The sequence below is a fragment of the Palaemon carinicauda genome, chromosome 23 (assembly GCF_036898095.1).
Source record: "Palaemon carinicauda isolate YSFRI2023 chromosome 23, ASM3689809v2, whole genome shotgun sequence".
Lineage (NCBI taxonomy): Eukaryota > Metazoa > Arthropoda > Malacostraca > Decapoda > Palaemonidae > Palaemon > Palaemon carinicauda.
In genome coordinates this window covers 95,277,556-95,298,840 of record NC_090747.1, presented here as the reverse complement: position 1 = coordinate 95,298,840, position 21,285 = coordinate 95,277,556, and the positions used below count along the sequence as shown (strand labels likewise).

The following is a 21,285-nucleotide window of genomic DNA, read 5'->3' as shown; positions in this document are numbered from 1 at the left end:
AAACTTGATTTTTTTCTGCCACAGATGCTTACGTGTATATTAAGCATGGTTGAAAAAACTCGCCGAGCCCTAACCATGCTACAGCAGAAAGAAGATCGTGATGGAGGGTCCTGTGGCCGCATTGGGTCTGTTGGAGCTACAGACCTCCGACAAAGAACAGACTACGATGCGGAGGTCAGACGACATGCTGCAGAGCTTGTGGCTCAAAGTATCAGGACCACTGAGGAAAGAGTTTCTGAAGTTAAAAGGAAAGCAGGTTAGTTTCTCTCTCTCTCTCTCTCTCTCTCTCTCTCTCTCTCTCTCTCTCTCTCTCTCTCTCTCTCTCTCTCTCTCGTTCAGAAACTCTGACGAATTAGTAGTGTCTATCAGGTACTTCATTCTACATTCCACTCAACTCTGTCTAATCTTGTCATTCCATTTAACATATTTTGACTTCAAAGATTAAAAGTGAAGAATAATGCCAATTTCTTTCTACCTCCTGTTTTCAAACTTCTTTCCATTATATAGGAGTATTACTCATCAACAATCACCTCTTATATGTGATGTGAGCATTTGGCTGTGTAAATGAGCTTTTGATATTAGATTATATGTCAGGAACTTTGTACATAAATCAATCCACAGGAAAAGGGGTCAAAGCCTCAAAAATTTTAAATGGCTAGGAAACCCGTTCAAAGCTTAAAAACATAAAAATTCCTTAACATGATTAATTTTCAACCTAGAACTTCAAAGGTTCAAACTTGCAGCAAATGTTTTTATGTTGAGCAGGCGGACATGAGTCTATAGTTTATTTAGGAAATATCTGTTTTGATGTTGTTACTGTTTTTAGATAATTTATTATAATTGTTTATTATTTCTCATATTGTTTATTTACTTACTTATTTCCTTTCCTCACTGGGCTATTTTTCCCTGTTTGAGCCCTTGGACTTATAGCATCTCTCTTTTCCAACAAGTGTTGTAGCTTAGCTAGTTATAATAATAATAATAATAATGATAATGATAATAATAATCATATAAGGTTCAATTTTCACTTTTAGGGACCTTGAAGGAATTGTTTGTCAGTGCTAGGGATTATTGATCTGTTATTTCTCTTTTTCATCCTGGACTATACTCCTTGAGCATTGCATGAGATTCATTCTTCAAATTTCAGATTATTTTACCTGGAGAGCTTATACCAGATTTTATCCACAGAGGAAGCAGTATCTGAAGTGCGTCGAGCAGCAGTTGCAGAAGTGCAGAGAGCCATTGGTGCTGCAGAGGCCAGAGCGCAAGAGTTGGTGGCAGCTGAGAGGGCCAAAGTCGAAGCACTTCTAAGGGAGGTTGGACGCAGAGAATCCTCTGAACCTCGAGCGGAACCCCAACAGGTAACACCACTCGCCTTTGAAATACGTAATTACAAAATTGATGTGTAATGAAGAAATGGGTAACAAAATTTCAGTTTCTTGGGAAGTGACAAGTCACTAACCGTAATTGTCACTGACTTCTTTTGACATTTAGTCATAATTTTGATCTTCCGGAATTTACACACACACAAACATATTTATATAAAATTATGTGTGTATATATATTGTATATATATGCATATATATATATATATATATATATATATATATATATATATATATATATACAGTATATATATATATATATATATATATATATATATATATATATTTATATATATATATATATATATATTAATGTATATATATATATATATATATATATATATATATATACAGTATATAAATATATATATAGATATATATTTATATACTGTATATATATATATATATATATATATATATATAAGTATATATATATATATATATATATATATATATATAAGTATATATATATATATATATATATATATATATATATATATATATATATATACACAGTATATAAATATATATATATATATATATATATATATATATATATATATATAAATATATATATATATATATATACATATATATATATATATATATATATATATATATATATATATATATATGATTATGTATACTGTATATGCTGTTTTCTTGTCTGCTTTACATCCTATTTGCATGTAATACCATAATTTAAGCGTACTTAAGGAATGTTTTCCGATTAAACAAAATATTCTTTACAGAATTTCTAGAAAGCCAAAGTATCTTGCTCTTATATGCAGTACTTTAGTGATTTATGTAATTCACTTTGATAATGGATTACAGAAAAGGCAACAAAATCAAAATATGTCATGCACCTTTGTCATTATGGCTCCAACATCAGTATTCCTTTTAACGAAAACCATTTGCTATTGCACACATTCCATTCATTTGATTTGATATACCATGCTTTAATGCTGTGTAGTCTTCACTAATTGTAATCACGCCTCATTTATATGTAAAACTCATTAAATGCAGTACATTATACTGAAAAGTTCAGCAAAATATAACTAAGCTGTAAAGTCTGGGGCATTCCAATTCACTTGTCACCTTCATTGTTAATGAAAATTTGCTATTACTGAATTGCTTCTGGAACACAGTAAAATTTGCTAGTTCCCAAATCATTTACAGATTTCCTCAAGGGCTTGATCCATAGCAAGTTTTAACTTAAGTTGATGATCCATCCAATATGTACATGAGCACATACTGTATGCTGTATGTACTAGTACAGGTATCATATCAATAATTCTCACTAAAGTTATATCGTTTGACAAATGTACTTACACTAAGGAAATTACTGTTTGTAGTAAGTAGTCCTATTCTGACCAGGATTTGAATCTGTATATTATAGGGTAAGGAACTATGGTGAAAGGGATAATATACATTTTTATCAAGAAGGGCAATAATGTCATTGTCATCCAAGAAAAAAAATATGGGAGCCTTATCACATATAATTCCTTCTGAGTGTAAGAGATTTCCTAAGTAATGTTATTTGATATCAATTGGTTATTTTGGGCTTAACATTTGAGAAAAATCGTCTCATCTTAATTAGTGACAATATTATAACACACACACGCATAATTATTACTAGCTAAGCTACAACTCTAGTTGGAAACTCATGATGTTATAAGCCAAAGGACTCCAACTGGGATGAAAGGAAATAGGGAAACAGAATAGTATGCTAGAGTGTACCCTCAAGCAAGTGAACTAATCCAAAACTGAAAGACCATGCCACAAAGGCTATGACAGTACCCAAGACTAGAGAACAATTATTTGATTATGGAGTGTCCTTCTCCTAGAAGAGCTACTTACCATAGCTGAAGAGTCACTTCTACCCTTACATACTGTATATGAAATTACGATTAATATAGTAGATATTGCATTATTCATTTGTTCTCTAATAATAAAGATTATAATTTGCTTAATATTTTACCAGTTTAAGAAAATTAAGGACTCATTTGACAACATTAGCTTTGTTTTAAATGTTTCTAGGAAATATTAGGGTCATTGGTCTGTTTATCCATTAGTATAAACAAGATGACAAGGGAAAAATATTAATTCCATAGATAAATAATTTCATTGGACTGACTCGTTTTTATCTATAACTAAATAGCATTTTCTAACAGATACCTCATTTTAAGACTTCTTTTTGCAAAAGTACAATAGTTTTATATACTGCACATAGTAAAATACAGGAAAAAATTATTAATTAGATTAGTTATGAAGAATATTTTGCTAGTGTAATATCTTTAAATTCTAAGGGTCCTTTGAAATAAAAAATTTTCTATAATACTTCATTAGCCTGAAAAACATTTATCATTAAGCCCTACAGTCAGTAATTTTTAGAATCAAAAGTTTCCCAAGCTATTGGTATGTTAGAAGTTAGAAATTAGATTTTTTTAACATTGGACAGTCACTAAACTTGAAAGATTTTCTGAAAGTATGCTCTAAAAATTGTAAGTATATACAGTACATGTATACACCAAAGATAGGTTTTCACTAAATCCTATATCTTTGGTGAAATTTAAACTTCAAACATTTGAAATTTTTCCTTTAATGATGCCTCGTACATGAACATTAACTGGTGCACTTTGAAAAAATTACCATGTCAACCCTTACAAATAAACAAATACCTGTAGGCCTACTGCTATTTTGGTAACACATTCTGCATTTGCTGAAGCTTGTATGACCTTTTAAATCTTAAATTTTTTAATCTCTACAAATTTTTAGAAATTTCTTACTTTAGTGGAATTTGATCATCTTTTTAATAATCTTTTAGTGTGTTATGTGGCTTAGATATTTGATAGAGGACATTACAAACTATGCTTCTTACTTTTGACACTATATTTATCCTGTTTTTAGACATGTTTCTTGCTTATTTATATTTGATTCATATCGGTCCTAGCTGTTGATAGTGCACGATCAGCTTTTTTCCAAAATCTGATTTTTCAACTGACCAAACACACATTTTCTCATTACTATATTAATCTTCACCAGTGTGCTTTCTCTATTTGATTTTGCTTATGGTTCACGGTCTTATGCTTCCTCTGCTTTCACCTGCAGCTAGTATTCTATTAAACAAATTACTATGATTTCTCTCACAAAACCCTTGTAATCTTATGAATTTCACACAAAGTTTTATGGAGGCCAATGCATCCCAGCCATTTTCTGATCCTCAGACTCCTCTTAAACATTTGATTCCTCTTTAGTTTTGTAATACAGTAACAAAATTCAATCATTTTTTTGTGTATTTATATTAAAGCTTATGTTTTTTTATAGTAAACCATAACATTCTTATTGCAATGCTTAAATATTGTTTGCTTTGAATAAAAATTATGCTTTAAAGATTGTTAGGGTATAAAACTGATACAGTATATAAAATATAGATTCCTGACCTCTGAGTGTAAGATACAAGAAATAGTTCACCAATACACCTGCCGATTTATTGGAATGATCAAGTTTCTGTATTATGCAAGATATGCCATCAGAATTTGATTATCACTTGGAATTGGTAGAATTTAGTCAAACTACTAAAAACTGTTAGGGATAGAATTTGTCAAACCTTAAAAATCAAAACTTGCCAGAATATCAAGAGGTACTGGAGGTAGAGATGCCGCTTCCTTGTGACACGTGGGTTTTCTTCAGGCGTGTTGGAACTGTGGGAGAAAGGCGCACGAGACCTGCAGTGGATGCAACGTAGCAAGGTACTGTGGGCCATTCTGCCAGCACAAGGATTGGGACTCGCATCACAAAGTCTGCTCACCTACCTTGGCTTCTGCCCCTTCTTCCTCCACCTCTTCGTCATCGTCGGCCTCCTCGTCCTCTGCCATAGTTGCTGCACTGGTGTCTAAAAGCAAATTCATGAAGACATCAGAAACGAAGACGGAGTGACCTCGGTTCAAAGGGTCTCTGAGGAGGAAGTTCCGCAGGAAGGCTTGTGTCATGTGATTAGAGCAACGAAGCTCCCAGAGAGAGAATAGTGCTATTAGTGTTGAACGGTTTTTTCTTAATGCAAGTAGGCAAGAAAGATGGGGCAACTATAGTCTGCTATGAATTTGACCGAAGGTACGTTACTCTAAATGTGGAGAATAAGAAAATTGGGATAATTTCATGATCTGATATGATTTTTAGTCCCAAACAAAGCTCAAGATGACATGAATTTTCATCTTTTTTTCTGTAAGTGAATGTGCTACTTTTATTAGTGTTCATCCAGTGTTACCAATTAGTATATATTTTTCCTTCTTATTTAAATGTCTTATAGATTAGTCATTTGGTACTGTACTTTTGACAATCTTCCGACTGAAGGTTGTCCTCGAATTGTCAATTATTAGTGTTACACCGTACTTTGGAACTCTATCAAGGGTGATTATAAAATACAAGTTAATTTATCAAATATCCTTATGCTAAGAGACAATTGGAGGATCATATCCTCAATGAAAAGCATGCGGTATCAGTTGTACAGTGAAAAGGCCAGTAATAGATATTTATATACAGTATGTCTGTTTTTCTTTTAATCCAGGACTGTGAACTTTTTCTCAACAGTTACTTTTGGAATAATTTTTGTATAACCATTACAAATTTGGTATGAAGTGGTGTTCCAATCCTTTGTTATCTCAACTGGGAAAATATCTGTTTTCGTCACATTTTTTTAATCTGTATGAGAATAGAAAGTAAAGTTTTCTATGTGATAATAATTACTACCAGATCTTGTCATCCGAAAAATCATTATAATCACTCGCAGATTTAATATCTGGGTTTTCATATTTTAAATCGCTCTCTCGGTGTATAGTATACATGTACAGTAATCGCTACGAAGAGTGAGCAATCTTCATTTCTTCAAATGTGCTTGTTAATTCGGTTCTTATTACCTCAAGTATCCGGTGAACATAGCAGATAAAGGAAGAACTTTGGGTGAAGAGTAATACATCAAATGACTTGAAATTTAGGACCAATATAACAATAGTGTTTCTTTCACAAATAGCATAAATTTACATAGTTTTCCTGAAAATTGTAATGTCTGCTTGAAACTTCAGTACAAATCTGTTGTTGGGATCATGGCGTCCTTTTGGACGAAGGTCTTACCATAATCCGTGCGTCCTCTTTATGCGAGATGTTACCTTAGTGTCCTTTTGGGACAGTTCGTACCAGAATCCTGTAAACCAAAGATTGTAGTTATAGGATAAAAGTTTTTTTACAATGCAAAAAAAGTTTGATTTAGGAAACAAAGGGATCAGGATAAGGAAGAAGCAGTTCTTGGCAATAATGAAATCTAATTGTATTGTAGTATTATCTGTCATATTTTTCCCATAGACATTAATTTTTCCACGTGTATAGTTGCACTAATAGTGGGGGAAAACACAGTATTTTCAGTGTTTGAAAATGTGTCACGATGTTGTTTATTTTTCTAATTTGTTAACCAAGCCGTCACTAAACTTTTATTATTCTTTAGCATAATTTCTTTTCCTTTGAATAAAAATGGTAACTCTTTTTTCCACATATTCATTTAGTAAATTTCATATCTCTAACTTATCATTTCAAATTAACTCTTGACATTATTCTGCTTAGAGGTGTAAAGTTAGTAAGTGTACTTGAAAATTTGTTGTAAAGTGAAAGTCTAAAAGTTAATTTCTTATGGAAGTATTTTATTTTGATGGAGGCTTAGTTGTAGTTTGTGAAGAGTGTGGAATTTTTGTTAGAGAGTGGTATAAGGCGTGTGTGTGTGTGCGGTGTTGAACTGGTTTGCTCTTAATGTCAGTGTCACCTGGACAATATTGAAATTAAATTCAATCCTTCATATTTTAAGAATGGGGAAAAATCCCTTCTCTAATTGAGCTTTTAAAATGTATTCAAGAATATCAAAGTTTTATAATTATACTGTACCAACCATGTGTCACACAATTGTACATAATTCCTTTTGTATATATTATGCTTGTATCTTCGCTCTTCCCTCGCACTAAAACGAACATGAAAATTCATGTCTGCTGTTTTCCTCTGTAACATTGTCATTTCCTCGAACATGTATTTTCCTGTTGCCTTGAGGTTTTGTATATAAAGGAGAGTGTTCTTTAATATAATACTCAGTTGATTGCATCCTGCCTTTGAGTTCACAACCCTCTCTCGGCTTGTCACATTGGTGACCCCGGAGTGACTCGCTCCTCCCGCCTCACCAATGTGACGAGCCGAGAGAGGGTTGTGAACTCAAAGGCAGGATGCAATCAACTGAGTACTATATTAAAGAACACACTCCTTTATATACAAAACCTCAAGGCAACAGGAAAATACATGTTCGAGGAAATGACAATGTTACAGAGGAAAACAGCAGACATGAATTTTCATGTTCGTTTTAGTGCGAGGGAAGAGCGAAGATACAAGCATAATATATACAAAAGGAATTATGTACAATTGTGTGACATACGGTTGGTACAATACACAATTTAATTCCAGCATCTATTCGAAAAGTTATTATTTATTATTGGTATATAGTAATTGGAAATGTCATAGTTTTGAAGATCTACATTGTGAAAAAGTACACAACAGTAATCTGGAGTGGGGTGAGGTGGCGGGAATTGCTGTAGACATTCCTTACATGTACAATTCCTAAAAGAATGATGGTAGAGTTTTCCAACTTTTTTTTTCAAATGTCCAGTATGCTCTGGGTTGCTGTCATATGGTTCTGAGAAATGTCTCACAATTTCTTTATTGCATATTTAAGGAATTCAAGATGTTTGATCAACATTAATAAGTAAGTCATGAAAATTTTTGTTGATGTGATTTTCACTTACCGACTTATCGAGCAAGTCCAAAACAGAAGGATGTCCTAGAGAGTGCGCGTGGTAGGTGTCGGTGGGGTAGTCCAACTGTGTTCTCTAGGGCCTGTCACGGCCCTCCCCATTGATGAAGGGATTATCTAAATGGAATACAGCCTGTGAATAGTGGTTTTCACACGCCCTTGTTGAATACACGACACCTACAAGGTGCTCGCGCGAGGGTTGTAACCTCTGCATTCCATGCTTTTATCTTTCTCTAGTATATTTGGAAGATTTATATTAGAAGAGTGTAAAGAAGGACCTTTCACCGGGCGTCACAGGCCTCTTCCCAGAAATAGATTTTTCCTTCGTCAAAATCCCTTTTTTAGAGGATAGCCAAGATCAAAGATATTTTCAATAAGGGATTGCTAGCAAATATAATCTTATTACTGTATCGAATATCATTACAGTTTTATAATACAAATGTATCTGTAGGGAAATAACTTTAAACAGAACATTCATTATGACTAAATTCTGAGACGTATTATTTTCCTTTGTATTTATGCAATGCATGTCTTTCTCCTCATCTCTATAAGGAGTTATTTATTTTTTAAATTACATTGTTATCATAAAGGATAATGCTGGAAATGAGAACGATTTTGCAATAGTATAAAACAATGAACAGTAAAATTTTGGTAATGCATTACCTGATAAGTATAACCAGGTCAATATGATATTTCTTCCCCTGTGCCAAACGTTACCAAGTTTTTGATAAGTTTCCTATCTACATATATTTTCATTACGAAAATATGCTAAAAGTCATACTATTAATTTTAAGTACTGTACCCTTTTTGGAATGACCTTCTACTTGCTATCCACTGAAAGAATGAAATAGGAATAGATGAATGCTTATGAAGTGGTAATTATTAAATACCAATGACGAAGAGGATTGAAAAGTCTGCCATCATACTTATGTGATTGCACATACATTACATCTTATGAAATGTCAAGAAGAAATGTTATGTTCGTGAGTTCAGATCTTGATGTTCTATCTCATGATTTTATTTTTTTTTTTAGTATTTTTGTTTATTTTGTAAGTTTTAGGAATCAAATAATTATGTGATTATCCTGTTCCTTGCTTCCTTACAAGCAATTACATTTTATGGTATATATATGGTTTTCCCTCTGACTGGAAATGCTATTTCTTCAGAGATCTCATGAACCATATTAGTAGAAATAGAATATTGAATCGATGCATATTCATGCTCATGTTTTTTTGTAAATACATGTAATGTCTCCCTTAATTTAGTGTGATATGTACAAGGCATTTAACTCTATTATTGTTACAGAGTTTTATAAAGTTTATTATTTATTTACTGCTTTACATTATTTCTTTCTTTCACATAATTTGTGTCTAATGGTAATGTTCCCAAAATGTTCAGATTTTATTGTTTATCTGGCATTCAAACGTGTTCATGTTTTTGGTATTGCGTCTACTGAATTCCTTGAGCCCAGCATCACAAAGCTATTGAATTAAGTGTATTGTATGCCAGTGTGTTTATTGTTTTGTAAATAGATAATTTTATCACAGTTTGTTTTATTCTCCTATCTGGTGCATAGATCTTTAGTTGAGTGAAAATATCATTTATGAATTTGTTTGACATCCCTTAATTAGTTTACTTTTCAGGCACAGAGATAAGAGAATTTAGTATGCCCAGCAGTTGTTAACAAATATCTTGAGACATGAGGCTGGTTCCTTAATGGAAATTGTAATTGATTAGGAATGTCAGGGAGTGTTGTCATGCTATTTTCTCTTATTAAAGGATTTGATTTCCTTCGGTGCTCATTCTGTAAGGTCGATGTTCAAGGGCACCCTACAGTCTTATAAGTCTACTTATAGGACATGTATACCATTATCTTAGTCTGGGTGATCTTCAAAACATATATGTATTACAGTCCTCATCATCTCCTCTTCCGCGTATTGACGCAAAGATCCTCGGTTAGATTTTGCCTGTCGTCTGACTCTTGACCTTTTAAATCAGTACTTTTCCATTCATCATCTCCTATTTCAAGCTTGATAGTCCCCAGCCATGTAGGCCTGGGTCTTCCAACTCTTCCAAACCCTTGGGGAGCTCAGTTGAAAGTTTGGTGAACTTATCTCTCTTGGGGAGTGCAAAGAGCATGCCCAAACCATCTCCATGTACAGTACAGTATTTATATTTCAAATGGCTCTAAAAGCTCATATTCTATGTCACTATTTACCTGGGAAGATAGGAGAAACTTTCCCGATTGTAATGATGTCACAAAGCGTAACTATAAGGAGGCTGGCCTCATGAAAGTCATCTTCCATCGATATCAGTGTATGGGAAAAATCCCTTTTAAAATTGATCCTTCTTTGGTCTGAAAACCGAGCAATCTTATGTCAAACATACATAAATATTGCTTAGAATACATCAATTAAAGTCTTAAGGGAATTTGCAATGAGGTTATGGTTGCATCCAAATAGAAATTTTAGGATTCTTGGACTTGTGGTAATGAACATGCCCAAAATGTCAACAGGCAATTATTGTTTGACCAAAGAATATACTGTCATTTGAATAACAAGTCATTTCTAATTATTTCCTAACGTATGTAAAAGAATCTCACCATCTCCATCCTTATGAAAACACCGAAACTGAGACAGTCAAAGTCGACGTTATGGTCCTAAGACCTCATGCCAGTTTTGGATCTGATTAATCTATTAGCAGTTCACCAATGATGCTATTTACAGTTCCTTGGTAGATTATATAAATATCAAGAGCTATGTGCTTGCCTTGCAAAATTAAGGTGAAATGAAGGCTTGGCCAAAGGTCTAAACTCTCGAGCTTGAGATGGCAAAGAGAATCCTCGACGATCTACAAAGGCACTGATGAAGACTCACAAAAGTAGCTATCTTGACTCTTGCCTCAATGCCTGTCCACAGTCCATGCTTCCTCCACAGTAAAGCACCTGTAACCTTTATCTCAAGAGACCAGTCTACAAGCAGTGCAACCTCTAACTCAGCTTATCTCATCAGTTGAGAGAATGTATAGCTTGGAACCAACACAATTAATGAGAGTTGGGGTTCCAGTGATGAACAGTGTTCATGAGCCTTCCTTAGATGATGTAACTACCGTAATAAGAAAGGAATTGCAGCACCCAAACAGGTAAGGTTAAAAAAAAAACACTTAATCAAACCGTAAGTTCCCTTATCAATGTTTTTCCTACCTGTCCTAAGTAAAGGCTACTTTATCGTTTATCCTTTGCACCAAAGTTTGCATAACAGACTCGTAGGAAGAAATTATGCAAAGGAATATGTCCTGCTATGCTCTGTTATTGCCTTTAGACATATTTTCTGTTTGTGTTTATTGTAATGCTAAAAGCTGTTTTATTAATATTCATTGGCAATTTTTAGTTGTTCATTGAATATCAAACTTATTGAAAAAATATAGATTTACAGTTTTCATTGAGTTGCATTTACCGCACTAGTAAAAGACAGGAATGTTGGATGCCACATACTTACAGTACTGTATTTCAAGACTAATACTTCATCCACTGCATTAAATACAAGACCAAATCTGACATATATCCATATCTAGTCAGCTCAAGAAGCTCCAAGGAAAAAAATATTTAAGGAAAACTTACAACTGAAACTAGGAGGGACCACAACCATGGTATCAAGTAATTTTCTTATTCATGAAAGCACTCATTGTGAGTCCCATTTACACATCATTTGGGTAATTAGCTTCTTGTGTTAATTTAATCCCTGTGTTTACTGGTTAAGGTACAATATTACTGGTTGTCAAGGTATACCTTTCAATGAATGAGGTAATGCATCAGTAATTTTTCAAAAAGTGATCGTGAAAATTACATTTAGTCCCTCAGACAGAATCCTTTCATCCTTTCTTACTTTGATTATTTTGATGTTCTAAATTTTCCTGATACTTCTTACTTTTTATTTGATTTCTTTTTCAAACCAATTTAGTTGAGATTTCCTTTTATTTGTTCCAGAAATGCTGATAAGTGTCCAAGTTTTCCTGCAAGCAGTGAAAAAAAAACATATTTGTGATATTCTGTTAAATTGTGATTTCAGTGCTGCTTGTCAAGGTATTTTCTTCTTTAATCATAATGGAAAGTAGATTTTTAGTAAATGATACTTATTATTGAGGTGGTGTTAGTAGATGTAGGCTAAAAGTGTACTTATAACCCTTTTAGGTGAGAATCAACATAATTTTACAAAAGATTTTAGGGGAACTTAATTTATTATTGAAAAAGTAATAGGGTTTATTCCACAAACTGCGTCTGAACTGCCCTCTGCTTCTAGTTGCATCAATCATGTAGGCACTATCAGAAATGGAGAAGCTGTTCATCTCTCTTCAAACAAGAAAATCACAAGTCATCCTTGTAGGCCTACCTGGTCTCGAGGTGCAATTTTGGAATCGCAGAATGTTATTAGTCTTTTTGTAGATGTAGAGATCTTGTAGGGTGTATATGAAGAATATAAGGAGAAATCTTGCAGGTCCAGGGAATAAAACCTAACTGTCTAACATGTACAATATTTGATTTAATTAAAGAAAAATGGGAAAAGGCAGTGCATGACAATAATTCCTAGTCAAACAAGATTGAAATTAATTATTATTGTTATTATTATTATTACTTGCTAAGCTACAGCCCTAATTGGAAAATCAGGATGCTCTAAGCCCAGGGGCCTTAACAGGGAAAATAGCCCAGTGAGGAAAAAAAGGAAAATAAAATATTTTAAGAAGAGTAACAACATTAAAATAAACATTTCCTTTATATACTATAAAAACTTTAACAAAACAAGAGGAAGAGAAATTAGATGGAATGGTGTACCCTCAAGCAAGTGAACTCTACCCCAAGACAGTGGAAGACCATGGTACAGAGGCTATGGCACTACCTAAGACTAAAGAACAAAAGTTTAATTTTGTAGTGTCTTTCTCCTAGAAGAGCTGCTTACCATAGCTAAAGGGTCTCTTCTACCCTTACCAAGAGGAAATTAGCCACTGAACAATTACAGTACAGTAGTTAACTCCTTGGGTGAAGAAGTATTGTTTGGTAATCTCAGTGTTGTCAGGTGTATGAGGACAGAGCAGAATATGTAAAGAATATGCCAGACTATTTAGTGTATGTGTAGATAAAGGGAAAGTGAACCGTAACCAGAGAGAAGGATCCAATGTACTACCGTCTGGCCAATCAGAGGACCCCTTAACTCTCTAGCAGTGTAAATTGAATACAAAAGTTCTAATTTATAATTTGCAACGAAGATCAGGAAAATTGGTTTTTCCCAGAATACAGTGCTTAAGGAAATCAGAACAATTTCTGGCTGACAGGTAATTAGTACAAGTCGTGACGTCACGAACAGAGGCGCGACGAGAGAGAGAGAGGATAGAAAATGTAGAGGGTAACTTAAGTAAATTGTGCGATAGGAAAACAAGAAAACGGAGATGGATAACTAAACTAAATTTTGCGCGCTCTAAACAAAAATAAAAGATCAATTAAAATAACGAGTGAAGATATTGTGTTTTACAGTTGTCTTCTCACAATAAAGCAAACTTTAATTTTCAGAAATCTATAATTCCATTTTACACGGACTAATAAAGGAAGAAGGGACTCATTTATGGGAATTAACAAGATTTAGGTGTAGTTTTTTTTTTTTTTGACGCTCACAAACACACTAGATCTGCAACGGAGGAAGATGTTTGAAATACATATACAAAATGCAAATCAAGCGAAGAGAAGGAGAAACTCTATACATTTTCTATTGGACTGAGAAATTAAATACCGCAAGAAATTAGTGCATTTTGCTAATAAAACCACTACCAGAAAAGAAAGACGTCATAATAAACAATCTGCTTCTGTTTTGAGATAGACAATGGGGGAAGCATATTTAAATATAGAAAAATCATTTAAAAATTGTGAAAAGTTAAAAATGACATTCTAAACGAACTCTAAACTAAAAATAGAAAAAATAAATCATCTTCAACTAGGACTAACCGTTGTTACATACGGACAGGACATCATTACCAGCTGCAACCAGACTTGGCAGCACTTCTCTCCTCCTAGATACTTACCTTATGCCCCATCTCCCTTAATATATACTGAAATACTTCCTTTGATTGACTTTCCTAGTTCTTAATATTGAGTTGTTTTGGGGCGTCAGCCATTTGCAGCCTTTCACAAGTAAATAAATACCCCGTTATTTTTCCTCTGACACACATATCTCGCAGCTTAAATAATCTTCCTTTGATATATTAGATTTGCGTTTCAAATTCAATTCTTGCATATTGAGCTTAGTGTTAATCGTACTATCCAATTCTGCCTTTACCATTGTTGAATTTCTTTACTTTATCGCTGCATTCTTTTCCTATTCCTTTGCTTATCTTTGACTTTATTTATTTTTTAGTTTTCCTTTTATATATAATTTTACCTCTTCCGCTTTTATTTTTCCCTATCTTCATATATCTATCATACTTTCCCCCAGCATACTGTGTAGGGGTTTTCTTATTTGATCTTATTCAACCTCTTTCACTAATTTATTTCCTTTTATAATAACTAGATTGAGAAATATAATAGTCTTTTTAGATTTAATCCCTTTTTCTGTCATGTCCCTTTCAGCTATCAGTCACCTACACAATGAACAACCACACTGGGTTGCCGTTACAAAGGAGGCGACGGTAGATCCTATTCACAACACTTACACTCTGTGTGAGTGACGCTAAGCGGCCAATTTCACAAAGTTCCTGTAATTAAAGTGATGTCTGAAGCAGGTAATTAACCTTCATCTTAACTTGTTAGTCTTTTAACTCGTTATCTTGATGATGTTGGTTTAAGTTCAACCAACACTGTAATACGAAACTGTCTACATAATGGATAATGTTAGCAGAGTTTCTTAGGTGGTAATCGGCTACCCTACCGGTACACCTTTCCAAGGAGACAGCCTATTTGGAATTTCCATTCACCCCATGGCTGGTCATCCACCGGTTCCTCCTTGAATTAACAAATATAATGTATGCGTTGCAATGGAGCATTTGTATAACGATGGACAGGTTATCTCCCTTGTATAGAAAATGGGAACTTCCTTCACATTTTCTAGTTCGTAAGCCGTGGCCGTCGTTCAACAAAACTTCCACACAAGAACACCTAACCTAACACCCATTGTACTTCTGTTTTTCAAACTTACTCTCGTCTTTCTCAATGATATGTCCTGGTCCGCCAACCTTCATGCTGTCTAGGTTTGAAATTTCCAAACACGTCCGGGTAGGAGTTGTATCAGTCCACAAGCATATGTGATGCAAATCTGGTTTTAATTTACATACACATTTTTCCGAAAACTATATTAATTAGGATATTTCTATAAATCATTACTAGTAAAATCTTTTAAAACCATAACCATGAATTGCTGGATAATAATAACCAGGTAATCAAATTTTAAGCATTTATATTTGATAACACAAAATATTAGCCCATGGGCCAAACCCTCGTAGGGTAACATTTTCCGCTTGCCAGAACAAGTCATGTTTTCTGAGTCCGGAATTCTTGTCAAACAAAAACTAGTGTTTTGACACTCGGTAGTCAACCCACCATTACTTAAAAACTATGGTTCTCTGCCAAAAACCGTTATCATACTCCTTCAAAACTCCTATATTTACACTAAATATCTGTTGTTCAAAGCCATAAGATATGTTGTTGTATTATAAGAATTTACCCAAATTCTTTGTACATAAGGCTGATCCTGTTCTGAGGTACACTATGTGCAAAGCAAGCTAAAATAATAAAAATACCTTTGCAAGATAGTTTGAATTCGTGTAAAAAATCTTCCACGTTTAGAGGCTACAGCAAAAACGATTAGAACTCCACCTAAGAAATGTGGATTTGCCATTATGCGTTGGTTTTTCATCATTGCTATAATGCATTTCCCCATCACTACACTTTGAACAAATGCTGAAGTAGTCCCCCAAGAGTCCTATATTATACAAATAAGTTATAAACATCTTATGCCTATGTAATTTCATAACCCTTAACATTTTCATTTTAAATATTTAACTTAGCCGGTAAATATATAGCTGCAACTCTGTTGCTCGACAGACAAAAAACTGTACAAAAAACTCGCCAGCGATCGCTATACAGGTTGCGGGTGTGCCCATCAGCGCCAACTGTCGGCCAGATACCAAACTCCATGTAAACAAAGACTCAATTTTCTCTCTGTCGACGTGTCGACAGGACGTACTTTACTCGCTGTTGAAACCTGGAGTTTTTCCCATCATCTTTGGTGAAGTACTATATTCTGGTTTTGAGCTTTCGCTGTGCAGGGTTTTTCTTCAAATAAATCCTTGAACTCTTTTTTTGTATCGGATTCATTGTTGATGACTTAGATCGTTTTTTGGAATTTTCCCTTGACCAATTCAAAATGGCTGACCTTTCACAAGTTCCCAAGTTTAGAAAATGCAATGCTAGGGACTGTTCTAGGCGTCTTCCGAAGGCTTCTCTCGACCCTCACACTGTTTGTTCCAATTGTCGGGGTAAAACCTGTCAATTGGAAGATCGGTGTGAGGAATGCGAGGGCCTTTCGGAATTCGATTTTATCGAATTTGAAAAGTACACACGCAGGCTAGAGAGAGATAGAATTAGGAGAAGTTCTTCTAGGTCGATAGATTTTTCCTCTCCTCATGCCCCACAACCTATTCCTTCCCCTGTAGTGGTTGTTCCTAACCCCCCTCCTAGCACTCAGGAACCATCGATGGCTGACATGATGCGTGCTATCCATGCCCTGGGGGAGAGAGTTGAGTCCCTTGCAAGTGACCGCAATCAACTCATGGCGGATGTTAAGGAGCTAAAAGCCGCGGGAAGTGATAAAGTGCCAAGTGAAAGTGTTGTGAACAGTGTTGCGCTTGAGGGTTCGTCTGTTCGTGCCTGTCGTCCTCCTAGTCCGGGACCTCTTGCAAGCTCCCAAGCCCAGGGGAGAAGCAATGTCGTACGACGCATGGGTTCGAGAGGCCTTGATCAGCGAACAGACGTTCCCTCCATGGTATCAGGCGTATCTCCCCAAGATCGCCCCTACCTACGTAAGACGAGAGAGCCCGTTTTTACCTCGTCGTCTGAAGGTGTTTCTCGTAAGAAACTTTGGACCAAGGTCTCACGACCTTTAAAGCGTAAGTCGGTCCCTTCAGGACAAGTCCAACGTCCCGGCTGTAGCCACTGGGTCAGTTCGGACTCGTTGCCGTCATCTGATGACTGCTCACCGCCTAAGAGAGGCAAAGCGGTACTGCTTCAGTCGCTAACCCCGTCTGTTGCCGCACCTGCTCCCGTAGATCCTAAATGGGCTTTGCTGCAAGACATGCAGTCCAAGCTTACGTCCTTGATGCAGGACTTTCATGCGGAGAAGGTTGCTGCTGAACCTTCTGGCCAACAACCTTCTAAGCGAACGGTTGTGCGTCCTGTTGACGCTGAGGTTACCTTCTCGCGTCTACCAGTTGAGGTGGTTCCTCCACCGATGCGACCCAGTGTGGGTTGCCAGCCGCACGTTGACGTTAAGCGACGCTCGGAGGTGGTTGTTGACGTTCAGGACGTTCTACAACCATCAGAGGTGACTTGTTTTGACGCAGTGCGTCAACCTCCGCAACCCGGTGTGGTTTCGACTGCACAACCCAGACGGTCTAGACAGTCTCGGGTGGACGCTGTGCGTCCTCGCGCTCCCATGGTTGTTGACAGTTCACAGACTGTGCAGCAGTACCATGACGTTGAGTCCGGCTCCGTCACGCATGCACCAGTGCGACTGGACTCAGCGAACCAGACGTTGCCCACTCCGTTGCCGTTTCCTCATCAGTTTTCGGATGAGGAACTATCTGATGAGGATGTTGCTGAACAACAAGACGATCAACAGTCAGAACTGGACGAGCCCAAGGCAACTCAACCGTCATTGGACTTTAGAAAAGTCATGGCTGTATTCAAAGAGTTGTTTCCTGACCAATTTATTTCTGTGGCTCCTCGTTCTCCGCCGTCAGAGTTTGTTTTAGGCATGCCTTCTACCGCACCTGCCTTTACTAAACTCGTCCTCGCACGCTCATCCAAGAGAGCTTTGCGGCTGTTAGGAGACTGGCTAGAGTCCAAGAAGAGTTTAGGGAAGACAGCATTTGCCTTTCCCCCATCTAAACTCTCTTCTAGATCGAGCGTCTGGTATGCCACGGGAGAAGTTCTCGGCTTGGGAGTTCCTGCCTCTGCCCAGGGCGACTTCTCAAGTCTTGTAGACTCTCCCCGCCGCCTTGCCATGAGACGCTCGAAGATTTGTTGGTCACCATCGGACCTGGACCACCCTCTTAAAGGGATCTTTAGGGCTTTCGAAGTCTTTAACTTTTTAGACTGGTGCTTAGGAGCCCTGAGCAGGAAAATCTCTTCGTCAGATAAGGATATTTCTTTGCTCATTATGTCCTGCATGGACAAGGCCGTCCGTGATGGGTCCAATGAGCTAGCTGCCTCATTCACGTCCGGAGTCCTGAAAAAGCGAGAGTCTCTCTGTTCGTTCCTGTCTGCTGGAGTTACACCATGCCAGAGATCTGAACTTCTCTTTGCTCCCCTTTCCAAGTGCCTGTTTCCTGAAGGCTTGGTAAAGGAAATTGCCGCTTCGTTAGTTCAGAAGGACACCCACGATCTTGTTGCGTCCTCAGCTCGCAAAACTCCCCCTTTGCCTTCATTATCCGCTAGACCGAGGATAGACACTCCAGCGTCTCGCTTTATTCCGCCCTTTCGTGGCAGAGCCTCCAGCAGAGGAGGTGCTCGTGCCGAAGGGAAACGAGGGAAGAGGAAAGGATCCAAGTCCTCCAAGGGCAGAGTCTGACTGCCCGTAACTTCAGACAGTAGTGGGAGCCAGACTCAAGAACTTCTGGCAAGCCTGGGAGAGGAGAGGCGCAGATTCACAATCTGTAAAGTTACTCAGAGAGGGGTACAAAATCCCTTTTGTACGCAAACCCCCTCTAGCAACGTCTCCCATCGATCTCTCTCCCAGGTACAGAGAGGAAGAAAAGAGACAAGCCCTGAAACTGGAAGTGTCTCTTTTGCTAGAGAAGGGAGCGGTGGTCAAAGTCTCGGACCTTCGATCACCGGGATTTTACAACCGTCTCTTCCTAGTTTCAAAGAAGACAGGAGGGTGGAGACCGGTGCTAGACGTCAGTGCTCTGAATGTCTTTGTCACAAAGACGAAGTTCTCCATGGAGACCACAAAGTCAGTCTTAGCAGCGGTCAGAAGGGAAGACTGGATGGTCTCGCTAGACCTAAGGGACGCCTACTTCCACGTCCCCATTCACTCAGACTCCCAACCTTTTCTGAGATTCGTCTTCGAAAATGTGGTCTACCAGTTTCGGGCCCTGTGCTTTGGCCTAAGCACAGCTCCTCTCGTGTTTACGAGGCTGATGAGGAATGTGGCCAAATTCCTCCACTTATCGGACATCCGAGCCTCCCTGTATTTGGACGACTGGCTTCTCAGAGCCTCTTCCAGTCGTCGCTGTCTGAAGGATCTCAAGTGGACTCTAGATCTGACCAAGGAATTGGGACTCCTAGTCAATTTGGAAAAGTCGCAGGTGGTCCCATCCCAAACTATTCTGTATTTAGGGATGGAGATTCACAGTCTAGCTTTTCGGGCTTTTCCGTCGACCCCCAGAATAGATCAAGCCCTGCTATTCATCCAGAAGATGCTGAAGAAGGAACGCTGCTCAGTCAGGCTGTGGATGAGTCTGGTAGGGACGCTGTCATCCCTGGAACAATTTGTGTCACTAGGAAGACTACACCTCCGTCCTCTTCAATACCATCTAACTTTTCACTGGAAAAAGGACAAGACGCTAGAAGCGGTCTCGATCCCGATTTCCGAAAAGATAAAGTCTTGTCTGACTTGGTGGAAGGACAATATCAACCTAAGAGAGGGTCTTCCCCTGGCTGTTCAGACTCCCAACCACGTTCTCTTCTCGGACGCATCGGACTTGGGCTGGGGCGCGACACTGGACGGTCGGGAATGCTCAGGTCGGTGGAACTCGAGTCAGAGGAGCATGCATATCAACTGCAAGGAGCTGTTGGCAGTACATCTGGCCTTGAAAAGCTTCGAGTATCTCCTTCGAGGCAAAGTGGTGGAAGTAAACTCAGACAACACCACGGCCTTGGCGTACATCTCCAAACAAGGAGGTACCCACTCACTGACGTTGTACGAGATCGCAAGGGACCTGCTCATCTGGTCAAAAGGTCAAGACATCTCCCTAGTAACGAGGTTCATCCAAGGCAACTTGAATGTCATAGCAGATTGTCTCAGTCGGAAAGGGCAAGTAATTCCAACAGAATGGACCCTCCACAAGGATGTATGCAAGAGACTTTGGGCCACTTGGGGCCAACCAACCATAGATCTCTTTGCAACCTCGCTGACCAAGAGGCTTCCAATCTATTGCTTCCCAGTCCCGGACCCAGCAGCAATACATATAGATGCCTTCCTCCTAGATTGGTCACATCTGGATCTCTACGCATTCCCACCGTTCAAGATTGTCAACAAGGTACTGCAGAAGTTCGCCTCTCACGAAGGGACAAGGTTGACGTTAGTTGCTCCCCTCTGGCCTGCGAGAGAATGGTTCACCGAGGTACTTCGATGGCTAGTAGACGTTCCCAGAAGTCTTCCTCTAAGGGTAGACCTTCTACGTCAGCCACACGTAAAGAAGGTACACCAAAGCCTCCACGCTCTTCGTCTGACTGCCTTCAGACTATCGAAAGACTCTCGAGAGCTAAAGGCTTTTCGAAGGAGGCAGCCAGTGCGATTGCTAGAGCAAGGAGAGCGTCTACCATTAGAGTCTACCAATCGAAGTGGGAAGTCTTCCGAGACTGGTGCAAGTCAGTTTCTGTATCCTCGACCAGTACCTCTGTAGCTCAAATAGCTGATTTTCTCTTATACCTGAGAAAAGGACGATCCCTTTCAGCTCCCACTATCAAGGGCTACAGAAGCATGTTGGCATCGGTCTTCCGGCATAGAGGCTTAGATCTTTCCAACAATAAAGATCTGCAAGACCTCCTTAAGTCTTTTGAGACCACCAAGGAGCGTCGTT

The 21,285-nt window shown here is 37.6% G+C and overlaps 2 protein-coding genes across 3 annotated transcripts in view; both read left to right on the top strand.

Annotated features, from left to right (window-relative positions):
- The window catches only part of nvy (CBFA2/RUNX1 partner transcriptional co-repressor nervy), a 36,629-nt gene extending 29,230 nt beyond the window's left edge, over positions 1-7,399 (top strand). The window contains exons 8-10 of one of the 2 annotated variants that reach the window (XM_068347241.1): positions 25-256; positions 1,189-1,361; positions 5,079-7,399. In XM_068347241.1, the coding sequence (XP_068203342.1) occupies positions 25-256; positions 1,189-1,361; positions 5,079-5,324 (651 nt within the window). In that variant the 3' untranslated portion in view covers positions 5,325-7,399. Of the gene's footprint in view, positions 1-24; positions 257-1,188; positions 1,362-5,017 lie in introns of both variants that reach the window. The other variant, XM_068347243.1, reaches the window with a different exon arrangement.
- Positions 7,400-14,866: 7,467 nt separating this feature from the next.
- Arp5 (Actin-related protein 5) overlaps positions 14,867-21,285 on the top strand; it is a 77,508-nt gene continuing 71,089 nt past the window's right edge. Inside the window, exon 1 of the mRNA XM_068347236.1 lies at positions 14,867-14,985. Coding sequence (XP_068203337.1) covers positions 14,973-14,985 — 13 coding nt within the window. The 5' untranslated portion in view covers positions 14,867-14,972. The remainder of the gene's footprint in view (positions 14,986-21,285) is intronic.